The following is a 19,862-nucleotide window of genomic DNA, read 5'->3' as shown; positions in this document are numbered from 1 at the left end:
AATAAGATAAAAACATCAAACCTTGTCTTTAATAGTTTAAATTAACCATTTTTATAACAACAAATCGGTAAAATCCAAAATTAAAGTTTCATTTTTTTTCCACCTCAAGTACAAAGTCCAGAAGCAGTTTCCAAGTTGAAAACAGATGTAATTGTATTTTTTTCTTTTATCAAAGCAGTCAATTTAGCAGTCGATGATGATCCATCATCATTGTGGGAATCAAAGTGTCCTTCCATTTTTTGTGCATAAAGTAAACTTGCTGCCCTCAACATATATAACATCAAAGATCCATCCCCCCCCCCAGTCTTTTTCCATTAAACTCAAAATAAAACACCGCCCTGAGTCCTTCGGGAGAAGGGTGGTATAAAAATTTAATAAAATAAAATAAATAAATAAAACGTTTCTGGCTTTATCTTTATATTCACTTTTCACACAGGCAGAATGTAATAAAATCATATTTCCCAGCAAACTGAAACCAAGGATTCTCAATACTTCTGTAATATTTGTTGGCTTTTATATTTTATATAATTTCCACAATGTGTTATTAATAATTAATTTGTAATCAGCAACATGATTTCATTGAAATCAAAGACTTTCTAGAAAATTTAACCATCTCTCAGACTCCTTAGTTTCTTTCTTTAGGTAATTATCACTGTCCTGACACTTCAAACAAACAACTCCTAAATCCACATAATTGTCAGTGAAGACTGTCAGCTCCCAGTGTTGAAGTGAATCTAAATATATGCGTCCAATTTTACTCTGGTGATTTTCTATTACCATAAAAATCTAGGCCTTTCAGAAAGCAATGTGGGAAAAGCAAAAGAGAATAATCTGATTTTTTTCCCCCAGTGATGCTGCTTCTGATTCCTACTAGGCCATTAAAGTACAATTCAAAGTATCTTTCTTTTCTGAACAGTTAATTGATGCTTCTAAGCCAGAGATGGAGAGAATTATTAAAAGAAATCAGTGGAGGGGAAGGATCAAAAACACTTCCTCCCTCCCTTCACTTCCACATTAGCTTTCTTAAGCTTCACTGCAAGTTGTCCAGGTCCTACAGCTTTCTATTGTACAGAAGAAAAGAACTTGCTTGAATAAGTTATTTTTTCAATAATTAATGAAGAGACGATTTAATATAATACCACAGATTATTAAAATTTTTAAATTTATGCTTAAAAAACTTATCCTCTGCTAATTCCCAATAAAAACGGCCTTTATTTGCACATTCCAAAGTACCATGTGGAGTGGAAAATTATTAGCCTTAGGATATTGCAGTTCCCTGGATGTTGCAGCTCTCAGCACTAAGAATATTTTAAAATATATTTCAGAGTAAAAATGCTTTATGCTGCTGCCTCTCATATTCCACCTACTTACTCAACACAGTATATATATTTTCATTTTAGTTCAAGGTGAATTTATTTAGACTAACTTTGAAAATGTTAGCACTGCCATTCAATCTCGCATATCCCCGATGATCAGTAGCATCATTATGAAATTCTAGATTGAGCCCTGTGGACCCTTAATATTAATATTCTGCCTAACAGTAAAGGTAAAGGATTTTACTCTGCTAGGAGTTTTACTCAGCTAGTCGTAGCCAATTTTAAGGGTAGTGTTCATCTCCGTTTCTTTAAGCCATTGAGCCAGCACTATCTGAAGACATTTCCATGGTCATGTGGCTACCATGTTATAACGCATATTTAGCATGTGTCAAACTTTTCAACTTTCAATTTCCAAACATTTGGGGTGCTCAAAATTTGTGACATGTCTTGGGGATTGTAAAGATATTTTGTTTACTTTAATAAAATTTAGATGTGCTTGGTAAGTAACTACATAAATATAACTTTTTAACATTTTGTTTGTTTCATTGCACAAAGCATATAGTGAAATATGGAACATTTGTTACCTTCCCACTGAACTGGTACCTCTTTCTCTACTTGCATTTACATGCTTTTGAACTGCTATGTTGGCAGGAGCTGAGGCAGGTGATGGGAGCTGACCCCATCACGCAGCAGTAGTATAGATCTCCAGTATTTTTTAAGCCACTGAGCCCTGCACCTCTCTGCCTAACAGTAATGGAAATGTACTTACGCCTATAAGAGAGTTGCCTGAATATTATAGTGGATACATCTAACTATAAAAGATGCTTATCTACTTAAAATACATGCCAAGTAAGAATTGAGATTTTGTAGATTACAGTTATGTTCAAAGTAGCTTTGAAAATGCAAACTTTAAAATGCCAGAATTCTATAGCACTTATATGATCTTCCAGGTCCATGGAAATGCAACTGAATTGACTGATACTTGTAAAAGTGCTTCGTAAAGCACTTTTTAAAAAATCTATATGGAATCATGTCTGTTCTTTCTTGTAGGAAAGGTTATAAGAGGCACTTTTCTTCTTTGGCCAATAAAAGCAGAAATACTAGACACAGCTGCACTGGCTACCTGTGGCCTTCCGGGTGCGCTTCAAGGTTTTGGTAACCACCTTCAAAGCGCTCCATGGCATAGGGCCGGGTTATCTACGGGACCGCCTACTGCTACCGGATACCTCTCACCGACCCGTGCGCTCTCACAGAGAGGGACTCCTCAGGGTGCCGTCAGCTAGGCAGTGTCGTCTGGCGACGCCCAGGGGAAGGGCCTTCTCTGTGGGGGCTCCCGCCCTCTGGAACGAACTCCCCCCAGGACTCCGTCAACTTCCGGACCTCCGGACCTTCCGTCGCGAGCTCAAGACACATTTATTCATCTGTGCGGGACTGGCTTAGATTTTAGATTTTAAATTTATAGGGGTTTTAAATTGGTTTTAATATTTATATTTCTATTTTAATAATTGGGCATTAGAATAAGTTTTTTAATGATTATTTTAATTTGTACATAAATGTTTTAAATGCCTGTGAACCGCCCTGAGTCCTTCGGGAGATAGGGCGGTATATAAATATGAATAATAAATAAATAAATAAATAATAAACTTATCCATTCAATAACATAGCATTAGAACAAAATGTAACAAGAAAAAAAAATTAAGCAATTTAAATCATTGAACTGTACCAGAACATTTTTATGTTCATCTTTCTCAGAAGAAGTCTGCTCTTTTGAAAGATGAAGGGAATACCAACTGCTTCATATTTATTAAGAATAGGGTCACTTTCCTTGTTTGCTTTTACCAAAGATGATTTTTTTTCTTTACTCTCTACTCCCTTTCTTTAAGTATCATAAAACTATGATACCTGTAATGGGAGTAAGGCTACAAACGTATATGTAGTTACTGTAGAATGAACTGATTGGCCACTTTAGAAACTTCTTCCAAATAAACATGCATTAACAACCCTTATTTACTTAAAGATCATGGAATGCACTTCACAACTGCCAAGTATTGTATTGAGTAAGATAAAGAGGAAGAGAAGTAAATCTTTTTTAACACTGTCAGACAGGTAAAATGCCAAGCTATAAATTGCTTTAAACAAAAGTAAATCCTGTTACAGATAGTTCTTTAGTTATGACCATATTTGAGTTGCAATTTACTCTATGTGATAGTTATAAAGCAGATCATCATGTGACCATGTCCAATCGTACAGTGCTGCAGTGCAATATCCAGGAAGCAAACGGCATAAAGTGAATCTATTGCTCACTATCGGGTGTTTTTTGCCGGAAACTGGAAGTATATACCAATTTCTTAAAAAAACGACAACCCATAAATTGCATCACTACAAACAGTCATAAATGTGGGCCAGTTGCTAAGCACCAAGAATGCAGTTACATGACTTGGGGTGGGGTGGGGGTGGGGAGCAGACATTGAAACTTAGAATCTAGGTTGTAAGTCCTTTTTTTGGGTGGTCCAAGGACTATCTGTATTCTCTTTGGCTTCATCATTGCTATTACTTATACACCTAGTGGGACTAGAATACATACATAATTGACAAAGGTTATTTTTGTGTAAAGGGATGAGAAAGAAAATAAATCCAATAGTTCAACCACCGCTTTTAATATTACAAGCATGATTTGTAATATTTTTCTCCCCAAATATATATTAAATATATACTGGCTATCAACTCAACCCTTTCAATATATACTTCAAATTGGAAAAGGATACATGATCTCAAAATACATTTAATTTCCATTTGGAAGAGCAGCAGATTAAGGACAACAGGTTAAGATTACAGGAAGTCCTCGACTTACAACAGTTCATTTAGTGACCGTTCAAAGTTACAATGGCACTGGAAAAAGTGACTGTTGACCGTTTTTCACACTTACGACCATTGCCACATCCCCATGTGATAAACAATCAGACGCTTGGAAACTGGCATTATTTCTGACTGTTGCTGTGTCCCAAGATCATGTAATCCCCTTTTGCGACCTTCTGACCAGCAAAGTTAATGGGGAATCCAGATTCACTTAACAGCCGTGTTACTAATTTAACAAATGCAACGATTCACTTAATAACTGTGGCAAAAAAAGTCATAAAATGGGGCAATGTAAATTTAGCAATGTAAATTTTGGGCTTAATTATGGTTGTAATTCGACGACTACCTATATTTCATTCTAGTGCACTAAGGGCAGTGCTTTAAAAACACTTTGTTTCCAAGTGTAGAGCAGCTGCCTAATCTGGTACCCATAATTTTGGGAGAAAAATTAGGAGTAATGAAGGAGTCCAACTGAATGAGCTTGACAGTTTTCATTCCCGTTAAGAGTTTTAAAGGCAGCAAATTTAGACTGTAAGTAAAAAAAATTAGCTTAATTGTTACTCCTTCCTGTCTCTTTACAGCTCTTGTATGACAGCCCAAAAGCACGACAGGAAGTGGATCATCACTGGCGAGCTTCAGGCTGTCCCCATATTGTCCATATCTTGGAAGTTTACGAGAATATACACCGTGGGAAGAGATGCCTTCTAATCATCATGGAGTGGTAAGCGTAACCCTCACTAGTTTTATATTTGGAATCTTCAAGACGATTATTAGATCTCAGTCATACAATCTCTTTAGTATAGAAAACAGTGGTGAGTTGTCCATAATTCCCAAGAGTGTTCAAAACTATTTTGGAATTTTTAATTTTTTTTAAAAAATATCTGAAAATCTTGGAAGGAGTTGGGTTCCTACTGTACAGGTAGTCCTCGACTTACAACACTTATAACTTAGAATAATGTTATTGTCACGTTGAATGTACACTAATTGGCATACATTAAAATGAAATTTCGTTGCATACAGCTCTCAAAGGGTCTCCACCTCTAATATACACTCCATAAATACAACTGAATAAATAAATAATAAATAAATAAATACATAATTATTCATATACCCACATATATTATATGACACGGAGAAACAACACAGTCTAGTTCAGATGTATACATGTACATGGCGAGAGAAACAAATCTTGCAAGTTTTCCAGATGGATGGCATAGGGAACAAAGCTGTTACAGAATCTGGTAGTCCAGCTAGAAAAATTTCCAAACCTCCTCCCGTTATAGCAGCACTGAAAAAAGTGACTTATGATCATTGCAGCATCCCCATGATCAGGTGATTTACATTTGAATGCTTGACAATTGCTTCATATTTATGACGGTTGCAGTGTCCCAGGGTCATGTAATCATCTTTTGCAAACTTCCGACAAGCAAAGTCAATGGAGAAGCCAGATTCAGTTAGCAACCGTGTTACTAATTTAACAACTGCAGTTAACAAACTTAACAAATGGGGCAAGAAAAATCATAAAATGGAGCAAAACTAACTTACACAAATTTCTCACTGAGCAACATAAATTCTGGGCTCAATTGTGGTCGTATGTCGAGGACTACCTGTATATATATTTTTTTCTTTTACCATTCTCTCTGTGAGTGACTACTGGGTGAGTAGTCCCAGGAAAGTAATAATCTAAATCAGTCCAAATAACTTACTGCAATTAAATTCCACTCTCCCCACCTAATGCTCTCATTGATCAAAGCTAGTCTGTAGCTGGAGTGGCAGTAGAAACATCTATATGAAGAGTTCCCTGTTTATTTTTCCATAGTTCAGCCATACTTATTTAGTAAGAGATGGAAAGGCATCAGAATTGCTTTGAGGGTTTATCAAGCTCATCATCCCATTTTCCTCAGTAACCAGTTTTATGATTTGAGAATAGCTCTTTACAAGAGATGAGGATAATGGCATCTTCTGGGAAGCTTCTGTATGGTTAGTGATGCTATCTGATCTGTTTAAAGTATAATTAATGTATTTATTATCCTTAACTAATGCTAGGATAGATGATTAGGGTTGTCTCCGTGGCTAGAGGAATAACACAAATTGCTGTAAGGCTTTTTGAGAAAAGGGTTATTTTCCTTAGCTTGGGTGAAGACACAAGGAAAGGTGTTTGAAATTTCTGTACAAAACTGTAAAAGCCACAAGCATTATAAATGTTTTATTCAAGATGATACTGTATACTTTAGAACAGATGCTCTTAGGAACAGATTCTGTATTCTTATTCTTGCATCGTGAATATGAATATAGTACAGTGGTACCTCAGTACTCAATTGGTTCTGGGAGACACGACAAGTACTACAAACAACAACTACCAAACAAACCACGTGACTAATGCGTGACCCTTTTGTTTCCTCTGGCAAGGTTTGCAAGTCATAAAGTAGCCAACACCAACAAATTCTAGCTTGTACATCAAGAACCAAACAAATAATAAGTACCAAGACAAGATTTTTGTCAAAATGTGTTGAGAAACAAATTTGATGAGTTTCAAAGCAGTCAAGTACAGAGGTACCACTGCATGTTTCTGTTGGGCTTTTCTCTTAAAGTACGGTAACATTCATCTGTTTGAAACATAAATGACATTGACTTAAATGTAAAACATACTGCAGTTGATACTTTTTGCATGCTATGGAGAGAAATCTTGCCAAGTTTTTTCTGAAAAGTCTTGTACCGATATGATGAGAGATGGTGAACAAATTAACTTAGTTGATATTATTAGCTGGCTATCCTGGCAGACTGTCCAGAAATTGAAAAAGTTGCAGAAGACAGGAGTATATTCAAAGGAATTTGTAGCTATTCTCATTTAGGCTTAGAGAGGGCTGTCAAGCACTGTGAAGCGGTACATAAGTCTAAATGCTATTGCTATGTATGAAAGTGTGGAGGGAAAGATCAGAGTCAAGTCAGAATCAGAATTCTCTTGATCTCATTCAAAGACTTATGTATCTTTTTCTAAAAGCTTTAACCAAAAACTTTCTACTATTGACCTCACCCCATTCCTAAGAGGACCATAAGGGGCGTGCATAAGCGCACAAACATGCCTACCATTCCTGTCCTATTGTTTTTCTTTTCTTCTTCCTATATATATACATGCTTATACCTCCTTATATTTACTCATATATGTGTTTATATACTATATAATCTTTTTGTATGATACCTACATATTGTCAGGCCTGGAAACCATATTAGACTTTAGGGTTCCTAAAGGGAACCTTGACACATATATTGTTGTGACAAAAATAAATAAATAAAATAAAATAAACTCTATATGCATCTGCTTAAATTATGCTTTTCCTCCATAAGAGTTTTCTTTTTAGAACCTATATTGGACCAGTTTTATATTTCTCTTCAAATACTCTCCAATCTTTCAGTTGCTGTTGCTGTTTTATTTTCTGTTTCCAGAATTCTGATAGCATCAAAACTAGAGAAATTACTTTTAACCATCCTCCAGTACTGTCTGTTATGCTCATTTCCAGTAAGGTCAAGTAATGATAGTAGTGATTCAGCTTTCTCTGAAAAGCTCGCATGTATATTAAGCATCAAGCTTTAAAACTCATTGTGTGTTCATTTGCTTTCTTTGTTATCAAATATATCAGGGAGGCACAGCGATGAGCAGCAATTTACAATCATCCAGTCACAAGTGGGTGATTTATTGCAGCAATGGTCTTGCTGCTAAACATTTAAAATCCTATTAAAGACAGCAGGATTTAAGTAGTCTGCATGCGCGACAAATAACATATTTAAAAATATTTACGAGATATACCCCAGACAACTGTGTGACTCTAGATACTGAATTTTATTTCCTAGCATTTTTATGATTCCTAGCCCATGAAAATACATTCTGGGAATTATGGTTAGCCATTACTGGAGGTTGTAAGTTGCTACTTGTAAAATGTAATTGGTGGATAAATAAACATAGTGTTACAATAGTCCAGATTAACGTCTTCCAGCCATTTTTAAAGGTGAAAAGCCATGAAAAAGATTTTTTTTCCTGCCACTTTCTTGACTATATATTTTTCATCTCCTCCCACTGTAGAGAGATTTCCTTTGTGCATTGCTATACATTGGATAGGAAATTGTATAAAGGACATGGCAATAGGCCAGGGATTGGCAGTACCACCCTCTCCTGCAGTATTTTTAAAGAAAGGGCAGGTACAGACAAGGTATAGTTCGAAGTACACAGTTTGAGAAGAATCATCTTTGTTTTGTGCTTCAGGGGAAGAAAGTTGCAGAGCAGCCCCAACTGCTCTTCAACTTTTCCAGCTGCTTTTGCATCTAAACGTAGTTCCTGGATGATATCATGAGAATATTCTTAGTAATTTGACATGCCTGGAGAAGGCTAGCATGGAAGACATACTTTCCAGATATCCAGCCACCTTCTTTGTAAGCAGGAAAACTGGAAGCATAGCAAATCATTTAGAAGCCTTTAAGCAAGGTTTAGACAGGTGACAACACGATTTGAGGTATGCTGTAAGGTTAGAGCAGCAGCTCTGGGCTTCTATGCCAGATAGGTTCGAGAGACACACACCGTAGAGAAGATGAAATGGAGGAATAGTATTACCTGTAAGGACTGAAATTAGGCACCCCTTCTGTGCTTGCATTTTGAATAATCTGTATCTTGTTCACAACAGCATGGAGGGAGGGGAACTCTTCACTCGAATCCAGGAACGAGGAGATCAAGCTTTCACAGAAAAAGGTAGAACATCAAAGGTTTTTATGAACACATTTTGGAAGTTAGTACAGGTAATCCTCGATTTATAACAGTTCATTTAGTGACTGTTCAAAGTTACAATGGCACTAAAAAAAGTGACTTGTGAACATTTTTCACAGTTACAACCTTTGAAGCATCCCCATGGTCATGTGATCAAAATTCAGATACTTGGGAACTGGTTCATACTTACGACCGTTGCTGGGTCCCAAGGTCATGTGATCACGTTTTGCAACCTCCTGACCAGCGAAGTTAATGGGGAAGCCAGATTCACTTAACAACCATGTAACTAACTTAACAAGTGCAGTGATTCACTTAACAACTGTGGCAAGCAAGGTTGTAAAATGGGGCAAAACTCACTTTTTTTTTTTTTTAATTTATATCCTGCCCTTCTCTGAAGACTCAGGGCGGCTTACATTGTGTAAGGCAACTTAAGGCAACTTAACAAATGCTTCACTTAACAACATAAATTTTGGACTCATTGTGGTCATAAGTCGAGGGCTACCTGTATTTAGGTAAACTCTTTATTTCTTACTATTTTAAAGGAATTCTAATCAAATCAAAATTGGTAACTCTTTCAAAACTTCTGTAGAGCTTCTGATTATTTTTATTTCTAAATGCCTGCAAACCCACAGAAATATAAATTTCATTGGGGGTCGTGTGCATTGTTTTTAATGAAAAACTATCCAAGTTTAAATAATGAGGCTTTCCCATTATGGATTGAAGCTTCACCAAATACTGCAGTGTTTATTTCAAAATATACATAGACAAAAGGTGTTTGTTTAGTCATTTAAAAAATTGTTCAGTGTATTGCAGGTTTGTAATGTACAAGATTTCATATCAGTGGTATTACCTTTTAGCCAAAGGATTGAGGAGCAGAAATGTCATTGATTAATTAATTATTTAATTAATAGTCATTCTCAAAGCAAAACACAAGTCTTAGGGCTAATTTTATGTTTCCCCTCCGACATAAACAAGCTGGTTGCTAGTTAGAAACACTGTATATCTCTGAGGTACAGCAAGAATGCTAATGTGACCTTTCTTTAAAATAACATTTCTAGAAGCCTCCGAAATAATGAGAGACATTGGAACAGCCATCCAACATCTTCATGGGATGAATATAGCTCATAGAGATGTCAAGGTAAGAACTATTATAAATGTGTTCTAACTATGTGAAAAAATAGAATAGAATAGAATAGAATAGAATTTTATTGGCCAAGTGTGATTGGACACACAAGGAATTTGTCTTGGTGCATATGCTCTCAGTGTACATAAAAGAAAAGATACGTTCATCAAGGTACAACATTTACAACACAATTAATGGTCAATATATCAATATAAATCATAAGGATTGCCAGCAACAAGTTATAGTCATACAGTCATAAATGGAAAGAGATTGGTGATGGGAACTATGGGAAGATTAATAGTAGTGCAGATTCAGTAAATAGTTTGACAGTGTTGATGGAATTATTTGTTTAGCAGAATGATGGCCTTCGGGGGAAAAAACTGTTCTTGTGTCTAGTTGTTCTGGTGTGCAGTGCTCTATAGCGTCGTTTTGAGGGTAGGAGTTGAAACAGTTTATGTCCAGGATGTGAGGGGTCTGTAAATATTTTCACGGCCCTCTTCTTGATTCGTGCAGTATACAGGTCCTCAATGGAAGACAGGTTGGTAGCAATTATAAATTAACATATCTAAGCAGTTGATTTGCATAGGCCTGTTTCAACGCTGAGAGAAACAGCTTGAGTCAAACACTGACCCACAAGATTAAAATGTACCGATATTTAAAAGTAAATTTGGCTCTAGCTACAAACCAAACAGGGTTAAAAATTCAGAAGAGATTAGTACCAAAAATTATCCAGTTCATCTTTATTTGTATTCTCCAGCCAGAAAACCTTCTTTATACATCCAAGGAGAAAGAGTCAGTGCTTAAGCTCACAGATTTTGGGTTTGCTAAAGAGACAACCATACAGAACGCACTGCAGACTCCTTGTTACACTCCTTACTATGTGGGTAAGTTTGGCTTTTTCCTATGTTTTGATTTATTCGTTCTGGAAATCATAAAATTATTACACTTTCATAAATGCACTCAACCGTTGCTATCAGAAGTAAAAAATCAATTACCACAGTTGACTTCTAACCTATGGATACATGCAATTATGTTAAAGAATACTATAGTGTGTGTATATATAAATCCAAAGTTACCAATCCAGGATTAGAGGAAAAGGCCCCCTGTGCATAGTCACAACATGCTAGGAGTTAATTTTTATTGTAAGTATTGGGCTTCAGCAAGTAATATAATGTGAAAATTAGAGGGGGGTTTTGCAGGCAACAGAAAAAAGCTTCTTTAACAATTGACAAATTATACTGGAAGGATGGTATGATCTGAGATCATGCAAGCAAAGCAAAATTGCTCAGTGTTCTAGATTTATTATGGATAATCACTTTGCCATTGTTGGTAGTATTGGAAATAAAACTTGGGATGTCTGTTTTTGACACACCCCATATATGTACACCCTCATGGACACTAGTTTACATAAGTAAACTATATAAAGTATTTGTTACTGTTGATTATATTAAAATACCTACATTCAGTTATATACTAAGCACTTATTTAATAATAAGGAAAGAATAAATATTAGTTAGCATATAACCAACATCTGAAAAACTAACATTCACAATTCTTTTGTTCTCTTCTTCAGCCCCAGAAGTACTTGGTCCTGAGAAATATGACAAATCCTGTGATATGTGGTCTCTTGGTGTCATCATGTATATTCTGTAAGTGTAAAATTTAGATAACAAAACAGAATTCTGATATGTCACATATTAGCTCCTTGTTACCGTAATGCCACCAGTAAATCAGAAAAATTAGTCACTAGATCATTACTCATTCTGTCAGAAGAATGAGCAGCCATCTGTGACTCTACATGGGACCCAGGAGGGAATATATAGTGGTTTTCTAGTTACCAGAAGCTCATCTATATATGTCCTTCTTTTGCAGTTTGTGTGGGTTCCCTCCATTTTATTCCAATACTGGCCAAGCCATTTCCCCAGGAATGAAAAGAAGAATTCGGATGGGGCAGTATGGATTTCCAAATCCTGAATGGTCAGAGGTATCTGACGAAGGTAAATGAGTGTTGTGTATGTGTCCAATAACATTGTATCATTGCTGGGTTTTAAAAATTGCAATTTTTTATTTGCGTAACCTATGTGCTCATAAAGACCTTCAAGATACGAGATTGCTTGGTGGTTAAAGCATCAGGCTAGAAAGTCAGAGTCTGTGAGTTCTAGTCCTGCCTTAGCCATGAAAGACAGCTGGGTGACCTTGGCCTAGTCACTCATTCTTAGCCCAACTCACCTCTCGGGGTTGTTGTTGTGGAGAAAATAGGAAACAAATGTGTGTTGGAACTTGGATATGTTTGCCACTTAGAGTTATTTGTAAAAATAATAATGGAGGGATAGAAACAAATAAAATTTGGCAAACTTCATGAATGCACACGCCTAATTCATAAACATTGTAAAAAGAATGGTCAGAAACAAAAAAAATAGACAAATTGAATTAAATGCCATTTCTTCACATATTATTTTAATATTAGAGAGAAATTTAGATGTGCTGGGCCAGTAGAAAATAAGCAAAAATGTATTCCAAGTAACAAATATGATATTGCTCCACCAGTATGCCTCTTAATATCTGGTTTTCTTTGTAATTAGCTTCGGTATGTTTGTCTAGAGCAGGAATAGGCAACATACAGCATTCTGGAAATTGCTGCCTGACCATTACCACCAACTGTCACTATTTCCCATGCTTTCTAAGAATTAAGAGCTCAGTAACATCTGGGATACCACAGCTTGCTTACCTCTAAGTTAGTACTAGAATATCGGCAACAGTTGCTGCTTCCAGATATGAGATTCCATATGACAAATAATATTATATACACATGTTTAACATTTGTAAATTGCTCAAAAATGCATCATCCTAAAATCTTTTTTTCTGCTTGGAGCCAAGTCTGCCTCATCTGGGCTAGCAAATATAGTCATCTTTTGGGGGCCAAATTTCTGAACTGTTCCAGACTTGGCTGCAGTGGGATGACATGTCCCTTCAACCAATGGAAAATGGTTCATTCAGGAGCAAGGAATCTTTGGCCTTTCCGATATTGGTTATGCTGTCTGAAACTGAAGTTTGGAGAGCCATAGATACCCTATCGTAGCTTAAAGAAATCAGAGAAGTGATGAGAGTACCAGATTGAAGGACGGTGTGATCTAATGATTTCAGTTTATAGAGCTCTCTAAGTCCACATCATGTTTTTCCTCCATTTCAAAATTCTCTCCTCCCTGTAGAATTAAAATATTGCAGCGGTTAGGGTATTGGTGTAAAACTGAGGAGAACTGGATTTATTTGTCAAATTTATATGCCCTTCTCACAAACAAATAACTGTAGGAGGTGTATCACAAACAGTTAGATTAATAATTAGTAAAACAATTATCATTATTATATTATTAAGAACATTTAGAAACTATAATAAGCCATGAAGATTCATTTGGTAATATACCTTTCGTGGCTGCTAACTTTAGAGAGGAAATCACTATGCATGGTCTTGTGCTTCTGGGTAAAAGGCAGGATATAAATGGGAAAAGATAAGTAGTTCTTAAATATAAGATCATGAATATGACATATTCATTCTGCAGATAGGTGCCATTTTTTCCTAATTGGACAGAAGAGAAAAACTGAGTAGGGTGCATGGATATTCTACAATATTTTTCATGTATAATTTTACAAGCCCTAATTGCCTAAGTTATGTTTCCATGTGTATTTTTTTCTAGCCAAGCAGCTCATTCGTCTATTGCTGAAAACTGACCCAACAGAGAGGATGACCATTTCTCAATTTATGAATCATCCCTGGATTAATGTGAGTCCTGCACAATGGTCTGCCTGTGTCTTGATGGGGGTACTAGGCAGCCTGCTGAGACGATTTAGCATATTACTAATTGAACTAAGGCTCTATCTGTAAAAACGAATATATTTTTTCCCTCACAGTATGAGGGAAGTCTTGGAGGGTAGAGGGGGAAAAAAAACTCTCTGTGAGTGGCAGTCAAGGACATTACACCCCCAACCCAACTGCTCAGCTAGATTTAGCTTTCATTGCAGTGCACACATTCTCTTTCTCTTATTTATAAAAAGCTACATTACCTCATCAACATAGGACTTATTATTAGACCTCCAAGGCACCATCGTGCTACACAGTGTTGATATGAATAGAGACCTCCTGCTTTGGGGGCGTTCTCAGTTTTTGGCAGAGGACTGGGAAAACTCAAGATAGCGAAGGGGGAGGCTTAAGCACAGCTCTTTCAGAAAATCACGCCAGAGTTGTTTCTGATGGAGATGCCAACTAACTAAAAGGCTCTGGGAGTGTTGAAATAGACTCCCCTCTGGGGTGGGAGAGAGAGAGAGAACAAGCTGCTGCTGAAGCTTTGAGTTTCCCATCTGCATACTGCCAGGCAAAAGACACCAACCTTTTCTCTACCGGATTCTCACATCTATCAACGCACTTCAAATAGCTGCTTTAAAAATGGATTGATATTGTTGCCAAGAAAAATCAGTCTAAAGAGATTAAATGCCTTGTGAACACTTCCTCTTAAAAGAGACAAAGTCCAAGAGAGCAATTTGAGTGCTCCATAGAGCAAATGGTTAAATAGCGAACTGTCAGCCCAAAGGAAATGTAGGCCGAAAGGGGATCTCAGTCTCAATAAGAAAGGCTCAAAGTTAAGCAGACAAATGAGTTGAACATGTCTGTGTGGAGAAAGTCCTTTCTTTCCAGTCACCAAAATTGAAACTGATGTTTCAAGTTTTAAAATTTAAATTTCTAATATAAACAATTCTGGAGAGACTTGGAATCCGTATCTCTATCACAGAAACTCTGTACTAGCACCTGCCATTCCTTTGAACGAGAAACCTAGATTGAACCACATTTGGAAATGCTGACATAGGTCATAGTGCAGAAGTGATTAATTTGGACAAAGGGATGTCAGTTGATCAAGAACAAGTGTAAGCTTAGCCTTTGATTCAAGTGTTGTGTCAACTTCATTGTGGGCTTTAAGCAGAATTTACAAACTAAAATGTAAGTGTAGCTGTGTTAAGAGCTTTTATTTTTACAACTTATCATCCTGACAGTCTGTTCTACTTCTCATTCGGCTATGTGGCCTATAAATAAAAATATTTTAAAAGGAGAATGGGACCTTGATGTTAAGAGCTGCAGAATTTCATACTGAGATCGAGGGGAAAACTAAATTATTTTATGAAGAATATGGTTTTGAGGTTTGAGATTTACTTTGGGGGGAAAGGTCTATCTGGAAGCAGAAGGGGAAATGAAGTGCTTTTTCCTGCTACTGCAAGTTTTATCCTCCTTTGACAAGTGTTTGCTGGGGGAAGCGGGAGGAGCTCAAATGTGATTTTCTCCTCTAGTTTTTACCAAGTTAATTGCCAGAATCTTATGGAAGTTATGCAATTTTGTGATTATGAAAAATACGACTGTCTCCCAAAATGCAGCCGCCTACACTCTTTCTCACATAGCTTAGGAGACAAGTTTCTACATTTTGAACACAACTTCTTTTTTTAAGAGCAGTTAATGGTTAGTGTGTCAGCAGTCTGTCACAAGAAATCATCTCTATTGATTGCCTCTCTTAGCAATCCATGGTGGTGCCACCAACTCCTCTTCACACTACTCGAGTCCTGCAAGAAGATAAAGACCACTGGGATGAAGTGAAGGTAATCTTTGGGCATGTGCAGAGTTGGGTGGAGAGCTTCCTTTTTATGGATGGTTGGAAAACAATGTTCTCTCTAATTATTTATAACCCCAAGTAGTGTGAAATAGCACAATAGTTGCTAAAAGATATGCAGATAATAGATTGAGAGAATTACTAGAGTTAGGCCTAGAAAGACAAGCAGGATTTTAGTGACAGGGTAGGTGTTTATTTTTTTAAATAGACTTTAGCAAAAAATGTCTGCAATGGCTAAAGCCAGGATTTTTACTTTAATCTTTCTTTAGTATGCCTTTTGGAGTAAGAAGTTTGGAATTTTTTTTGTTTTAAATAAACGTGCTAGATCTGTCCAAATACTTATATTCTTTTTTTTTAAAAAAACCTTTTTTTTGAAAAACAATAGAAAATTGTACTTTTGATGTTTCTCCAAAAGTTCTGGGGGCTACAAGAAAAGCATATATAATGTGCTTTCTGAGGTGTCCATCCTGATTGAGGCAGATTCAACAAGAATAGGCAGTTTGGGCTTTCAGATGTTTTGGACTTTGAATACCCACTTCACTTTGCCACTAGTGTTTTCTAGAAGTTTTCCTAATGTCAGGTTGCCTTTGACATAGGAAAACATTACATTCCACATAGGCACATTAGGCAGCATTAAAGATATACTACTTTGCTGAATGTTCTTTACAGAATTAATTTGGTTCTCAGGAGTTTTTTTGTCCCTAATATGTAATGTTTAATCCTACATATGAATTATTTTATTCATTACAACCTACTACATCTGGTATATAACTTTTGCGGGGGGACTTTACAGTTGTTACTCTTGCCTGATATCCTTCCTTCTGTAGACATAACAGGAGACAGACTATTTTTCCTTTAAATTTCACTGTTACTTCTTTTGTATTTTAGGAGGAAATGACTAGTGCTTTGGCGACCATGAGGGTAGACTATGATCAGGTAAAAATTAAAGATTTGAAAGTATCCAACAATCGGCTCCTCAACAAACGGCGTAAGAAACAAAAACAAGGAGGCACCTCAACTGCATCAGCTGGCTGTAACAACCAATAAAGACGAGAGAAATAAAATGAAATAATTAATTGAACTGAAATCATCGCACAAAGGATACATAACTGAAACACGAATGTTTTTATTTCAACACAACTGGGCCTTTTTCTACAAAGAATTTTGTTAATTATTCTATTACATTTTAGTATACATAAGGAGCTGCAACAAACCTTAGAATACCAGTGAAGTTGGATAAATAAATATTTCTTGTGGTAATGCGGGTTCAGTGCTTACAAAAGCACAGTCACAATAAGCAATTCTAAATCCCTTTTTTCATATAAAGCAATTAAGAGCATCCATCTGCTTAACTCTCAGATGAATTCATAAGGACATAAATGTGCTTAATTTAGACTGGATTATGCTGAATCCATTCAAGAGAAATAGATTAAATCATGCATAAAGCAAAGGAGTAAAAAAAAAAAATCAGGTTTTTACAAGAAGCAATCAGAAAGCTATGAAAAAGTAAGTTTTTCATATATTTTTGTTTGATTTTCATTGTTCATTTCTATTGTATTTAATGTTCTTATCAGGTTAATGCTCTTATTTTATACACCGTCCATCTGCATAAGGAAGCATTGCTTTTTAGTCTTTGGGAAATATTTACAATTTAAGGTTTAAGGGATTATTACAAGCTTTCTTCCATTCCTACATTCAGATCATGTAGGTAAGAACAGTGTAGTCAGTCATATGTGAAGTGGGCACACATTTTTTTCAACCACAGGAAACTTCCACTGGCTGCCTTGTAGGATCCACATAGCAAAAAAAAAACAAAAAACAGGTATGAGTGCAGTTGCTACATTTTCCAATTTAGATGTACCATTTCCTTGTTTACATATAGGCCATAATTTATTTTTATCACACATTTTTTTCCACTGTTTACTTTTTTAAGTATCAGAGATTAATATATAGCATTAATCAACCAAAATATCATTGTTTATGTCAGCATCCACAACTTTGCACAAAGATTTTAGCTGAAATTTTCTACAGTTCAGAAGGACATGATTCCCAGATGCACTATGATTTTTTTACTAAAAGAACCACAATATAGCTATCAGGGTATAGCTAGAGGGCACACTTTTTACATTCTTTTCCAGCAGTAGAAAATTTCCAGTGGTCTGGGGTTGACATGGTGGCATCATCAGAGAGGACACGGGTAGAATTACTGTCACCCCTTCCCTTCCTGTGATGTTGTTTTTAAAAATGTATTAAACCAATTGGCCCTACTTCCCCTATTTTATTTATATTCCTTTTATTTAGCTATTGATAAATTTCCATGAGAAATCTCGGGAAACTACTACCAGAAAATAAATGGTTACAATTGCAGTTTCCCTGAGATAAGGTATCAGTTTGGCTATTCTGTGAACTGGGAGATATAGCACTTTCATGTAATGTCCATATATAAAAAGTTTAAAACATGAGCACATGCCATGAGTGCTTCTAAATTCAAAGAGGAAATTTGCAAATTTCAGACACACGCATACACACACACACACACACACACACACACACAGACACACACACTACTACAGTTGTTTTTACGTATCATATATTATTTCTTAATACCCTGTAGGTTAGGGTGGATGGCATAACAAAAATTGAAGTTACTCAAGTAATTTTTGTGGATATTTTTTTAGGGAGTTTAGATATTTCAGTATGGCGATATGTGCAACAAGAAAAGCAAACACTAAAGGTCTCAAACTGGGATGCATTTTTACACAATATCTCATAATAACCTTGTCCTGTGAAACTTATATTACATACCAATTATCTTTATTCAAATCATTTCATTGTCCAAACATTTTCTTTGAAAAGGGATATTCCTATTCCTATGACAATTTCCCACACATGCAAGTGCCCCTGGCCCTCTAGGAAGAAGGTGAGAACTGATCAAGCCCTCTCTCTCAGCTTTCATTTGTGCTCCAGTTTTTGAGATGCTAACGAACAGGTGCTTGTTTATGTTACTTCTCATTTCTAACACTCACTACAGGAAAGAGAAATCCTTTGATGGCCTCCGTGTTTGTCAGAAGCCTCAAGGGGGAGATGAAGTCTTCTCCTAATGGTACTTGTAAAATGGCGAGATGATAAATAATTGCAGATGAATTGTTGTGTTCTTTACATTTTCCAAGCTAAGTCTGCTGCATAAGCCAGGAGACCAGAGATGGAGGCAGAAAATTTGTGGCTGGTAAACCAAAAAATATTGGTGACTTTGTATTATATCCTTATTCTAGAATTATAAGGATTAATCTGCAATGAAGTAAATTTCTATTAATTACATAGGTGCCTCTCTTTGATTTGCAAGCATATTGATGTTAAAAGCACTTCAGACTGTTTGGGAAATTCTAACATTTTGCAGATATTAATAAAATGGTGCTTTACCAAATTTTTTTCTTAAATGGACCTGGCTCTTTTAATCAATCTTCTTTTGTGATATTTTACTTTCAGTTCTAGGATGACAGACTTTCTCTCTTCTCCCCTTCAAAGAATGTGAAGCGAACTTAATTTGAAGGCATCATTTTTGTCCATATATTATGTGTTTTAATGTTCAATTTAACTAAATTTAGAGCAACTGTAAGTTAGCAATAGTCACTAGGTGGCAGCACTTAGCCAACCTTGGCTGCTCTTAAAAAAAAACATGGTTGGATCTGGTTAGTACTTGAATCACCAGGGCTAGAGGGTAGATTTGGTAATTGAAGAAGGCAGTGGCAAACTTTTCTGAAATGATGGCAAAAAAACATTATAGACATGTCTCTGTAGCCATAAGATGTGAAGCATGAGTTGAGAATATTTTAGAATATGAGACTAAATTAAAGCAAAAGGTTTTTTTAAAAAAAAAAGGCAAAAAACCCAACCCTACCTACTCTTAAGTTTATTCAGACTCCACAATTACCCAATGTTTATGAAAGTGCCATAATTCACTGTCAGATGATATGTTTCACATTTCCTGTATTTCTAAGAGAGCTAGTGCCAGATAACTGAGAACAACTATTACTCTTTCATCACTGGTGAGCTAGATAGACATAAGATCTGACTTCTGTGCAGTATTTTGGATTGAATCTCCAAAAAAGTGCTTTGGAGCATGCAGATGGTACTGTGCATAGCACTTTAAAACAACAACTGCTTTTCTT

The 19,862-nt window shown here is 36.1% G+C and overlaps 1 protein-coding gene across 2 annotated transcripts in view; it reads left to right on the top strand.

Annotated features, from left to right (window-relative positions):
* The window catches only part of MAPKAPK3 (MAPK activated protein kinase 3), an 86,707-nt gene extending 67,577 nt beyond the window's left edge, over positions 1-19,130 (top strand). For both annotated transcript variants that reach the window (XM_058174000.1, XM_058174001.1), the window contains exons 3-11: positions 4,754-4,893; positions 8,846-8,910; positions 9,984-10,063; positions 10,806-10,932; positions 11,622-11,697; positions 11,921-12,045; positions 13,741-13,826; positions 15,602-15,682; positions 16,582-19,130. In XM_058174000.1, coding sequence (XP_058029983.1) covers positions 4,754-4,893; positions 8,846-8,910; positions 9,984-10,063; positions 10,806-10,932; positions 11,622-11,697; positions 11,921-12,045; positions 13,741-13,826; positions 15,602-15,682; positions 16,582-16,740 — 939 coding nt within the window. In that variant the 3' untranslated portion in view covers positions 16,741-19,130. The remainder of the gene's footprint in view (positions 1-4,753; positions 4,894-8,845; positions 8,911-9,983; positions 10,064-10,805; positions 10,933-11,621; positions 11,698-11,920; positions 12,046-13,740; positions 13,827-15,601; positions 15,683-16,581) is intronic.
* The last annotated feature ends 732 nt before the right edge of the window (positions 19,131-19,862 follow it).

Source organism: Ahaetulla prasina, chromosome 2, assembly GCF_028640845.1.
Source record: "Ahaetulla prasina isolate Xishuangbanna chromosome 2, ASM2864084v1, whole genome shotgun sequence".
NCBI classification, from domain to species: Eukaryota; Metazoa; Chordata; class Lepidosauria; order Squamata; family Colubridae; genus Ahaetulla; species Ahaetulla prasina.
Note: the sequence above shows the minus strand (reverse complement) of the source record. Positions and strands in the feature narration are given on the sequence as shown.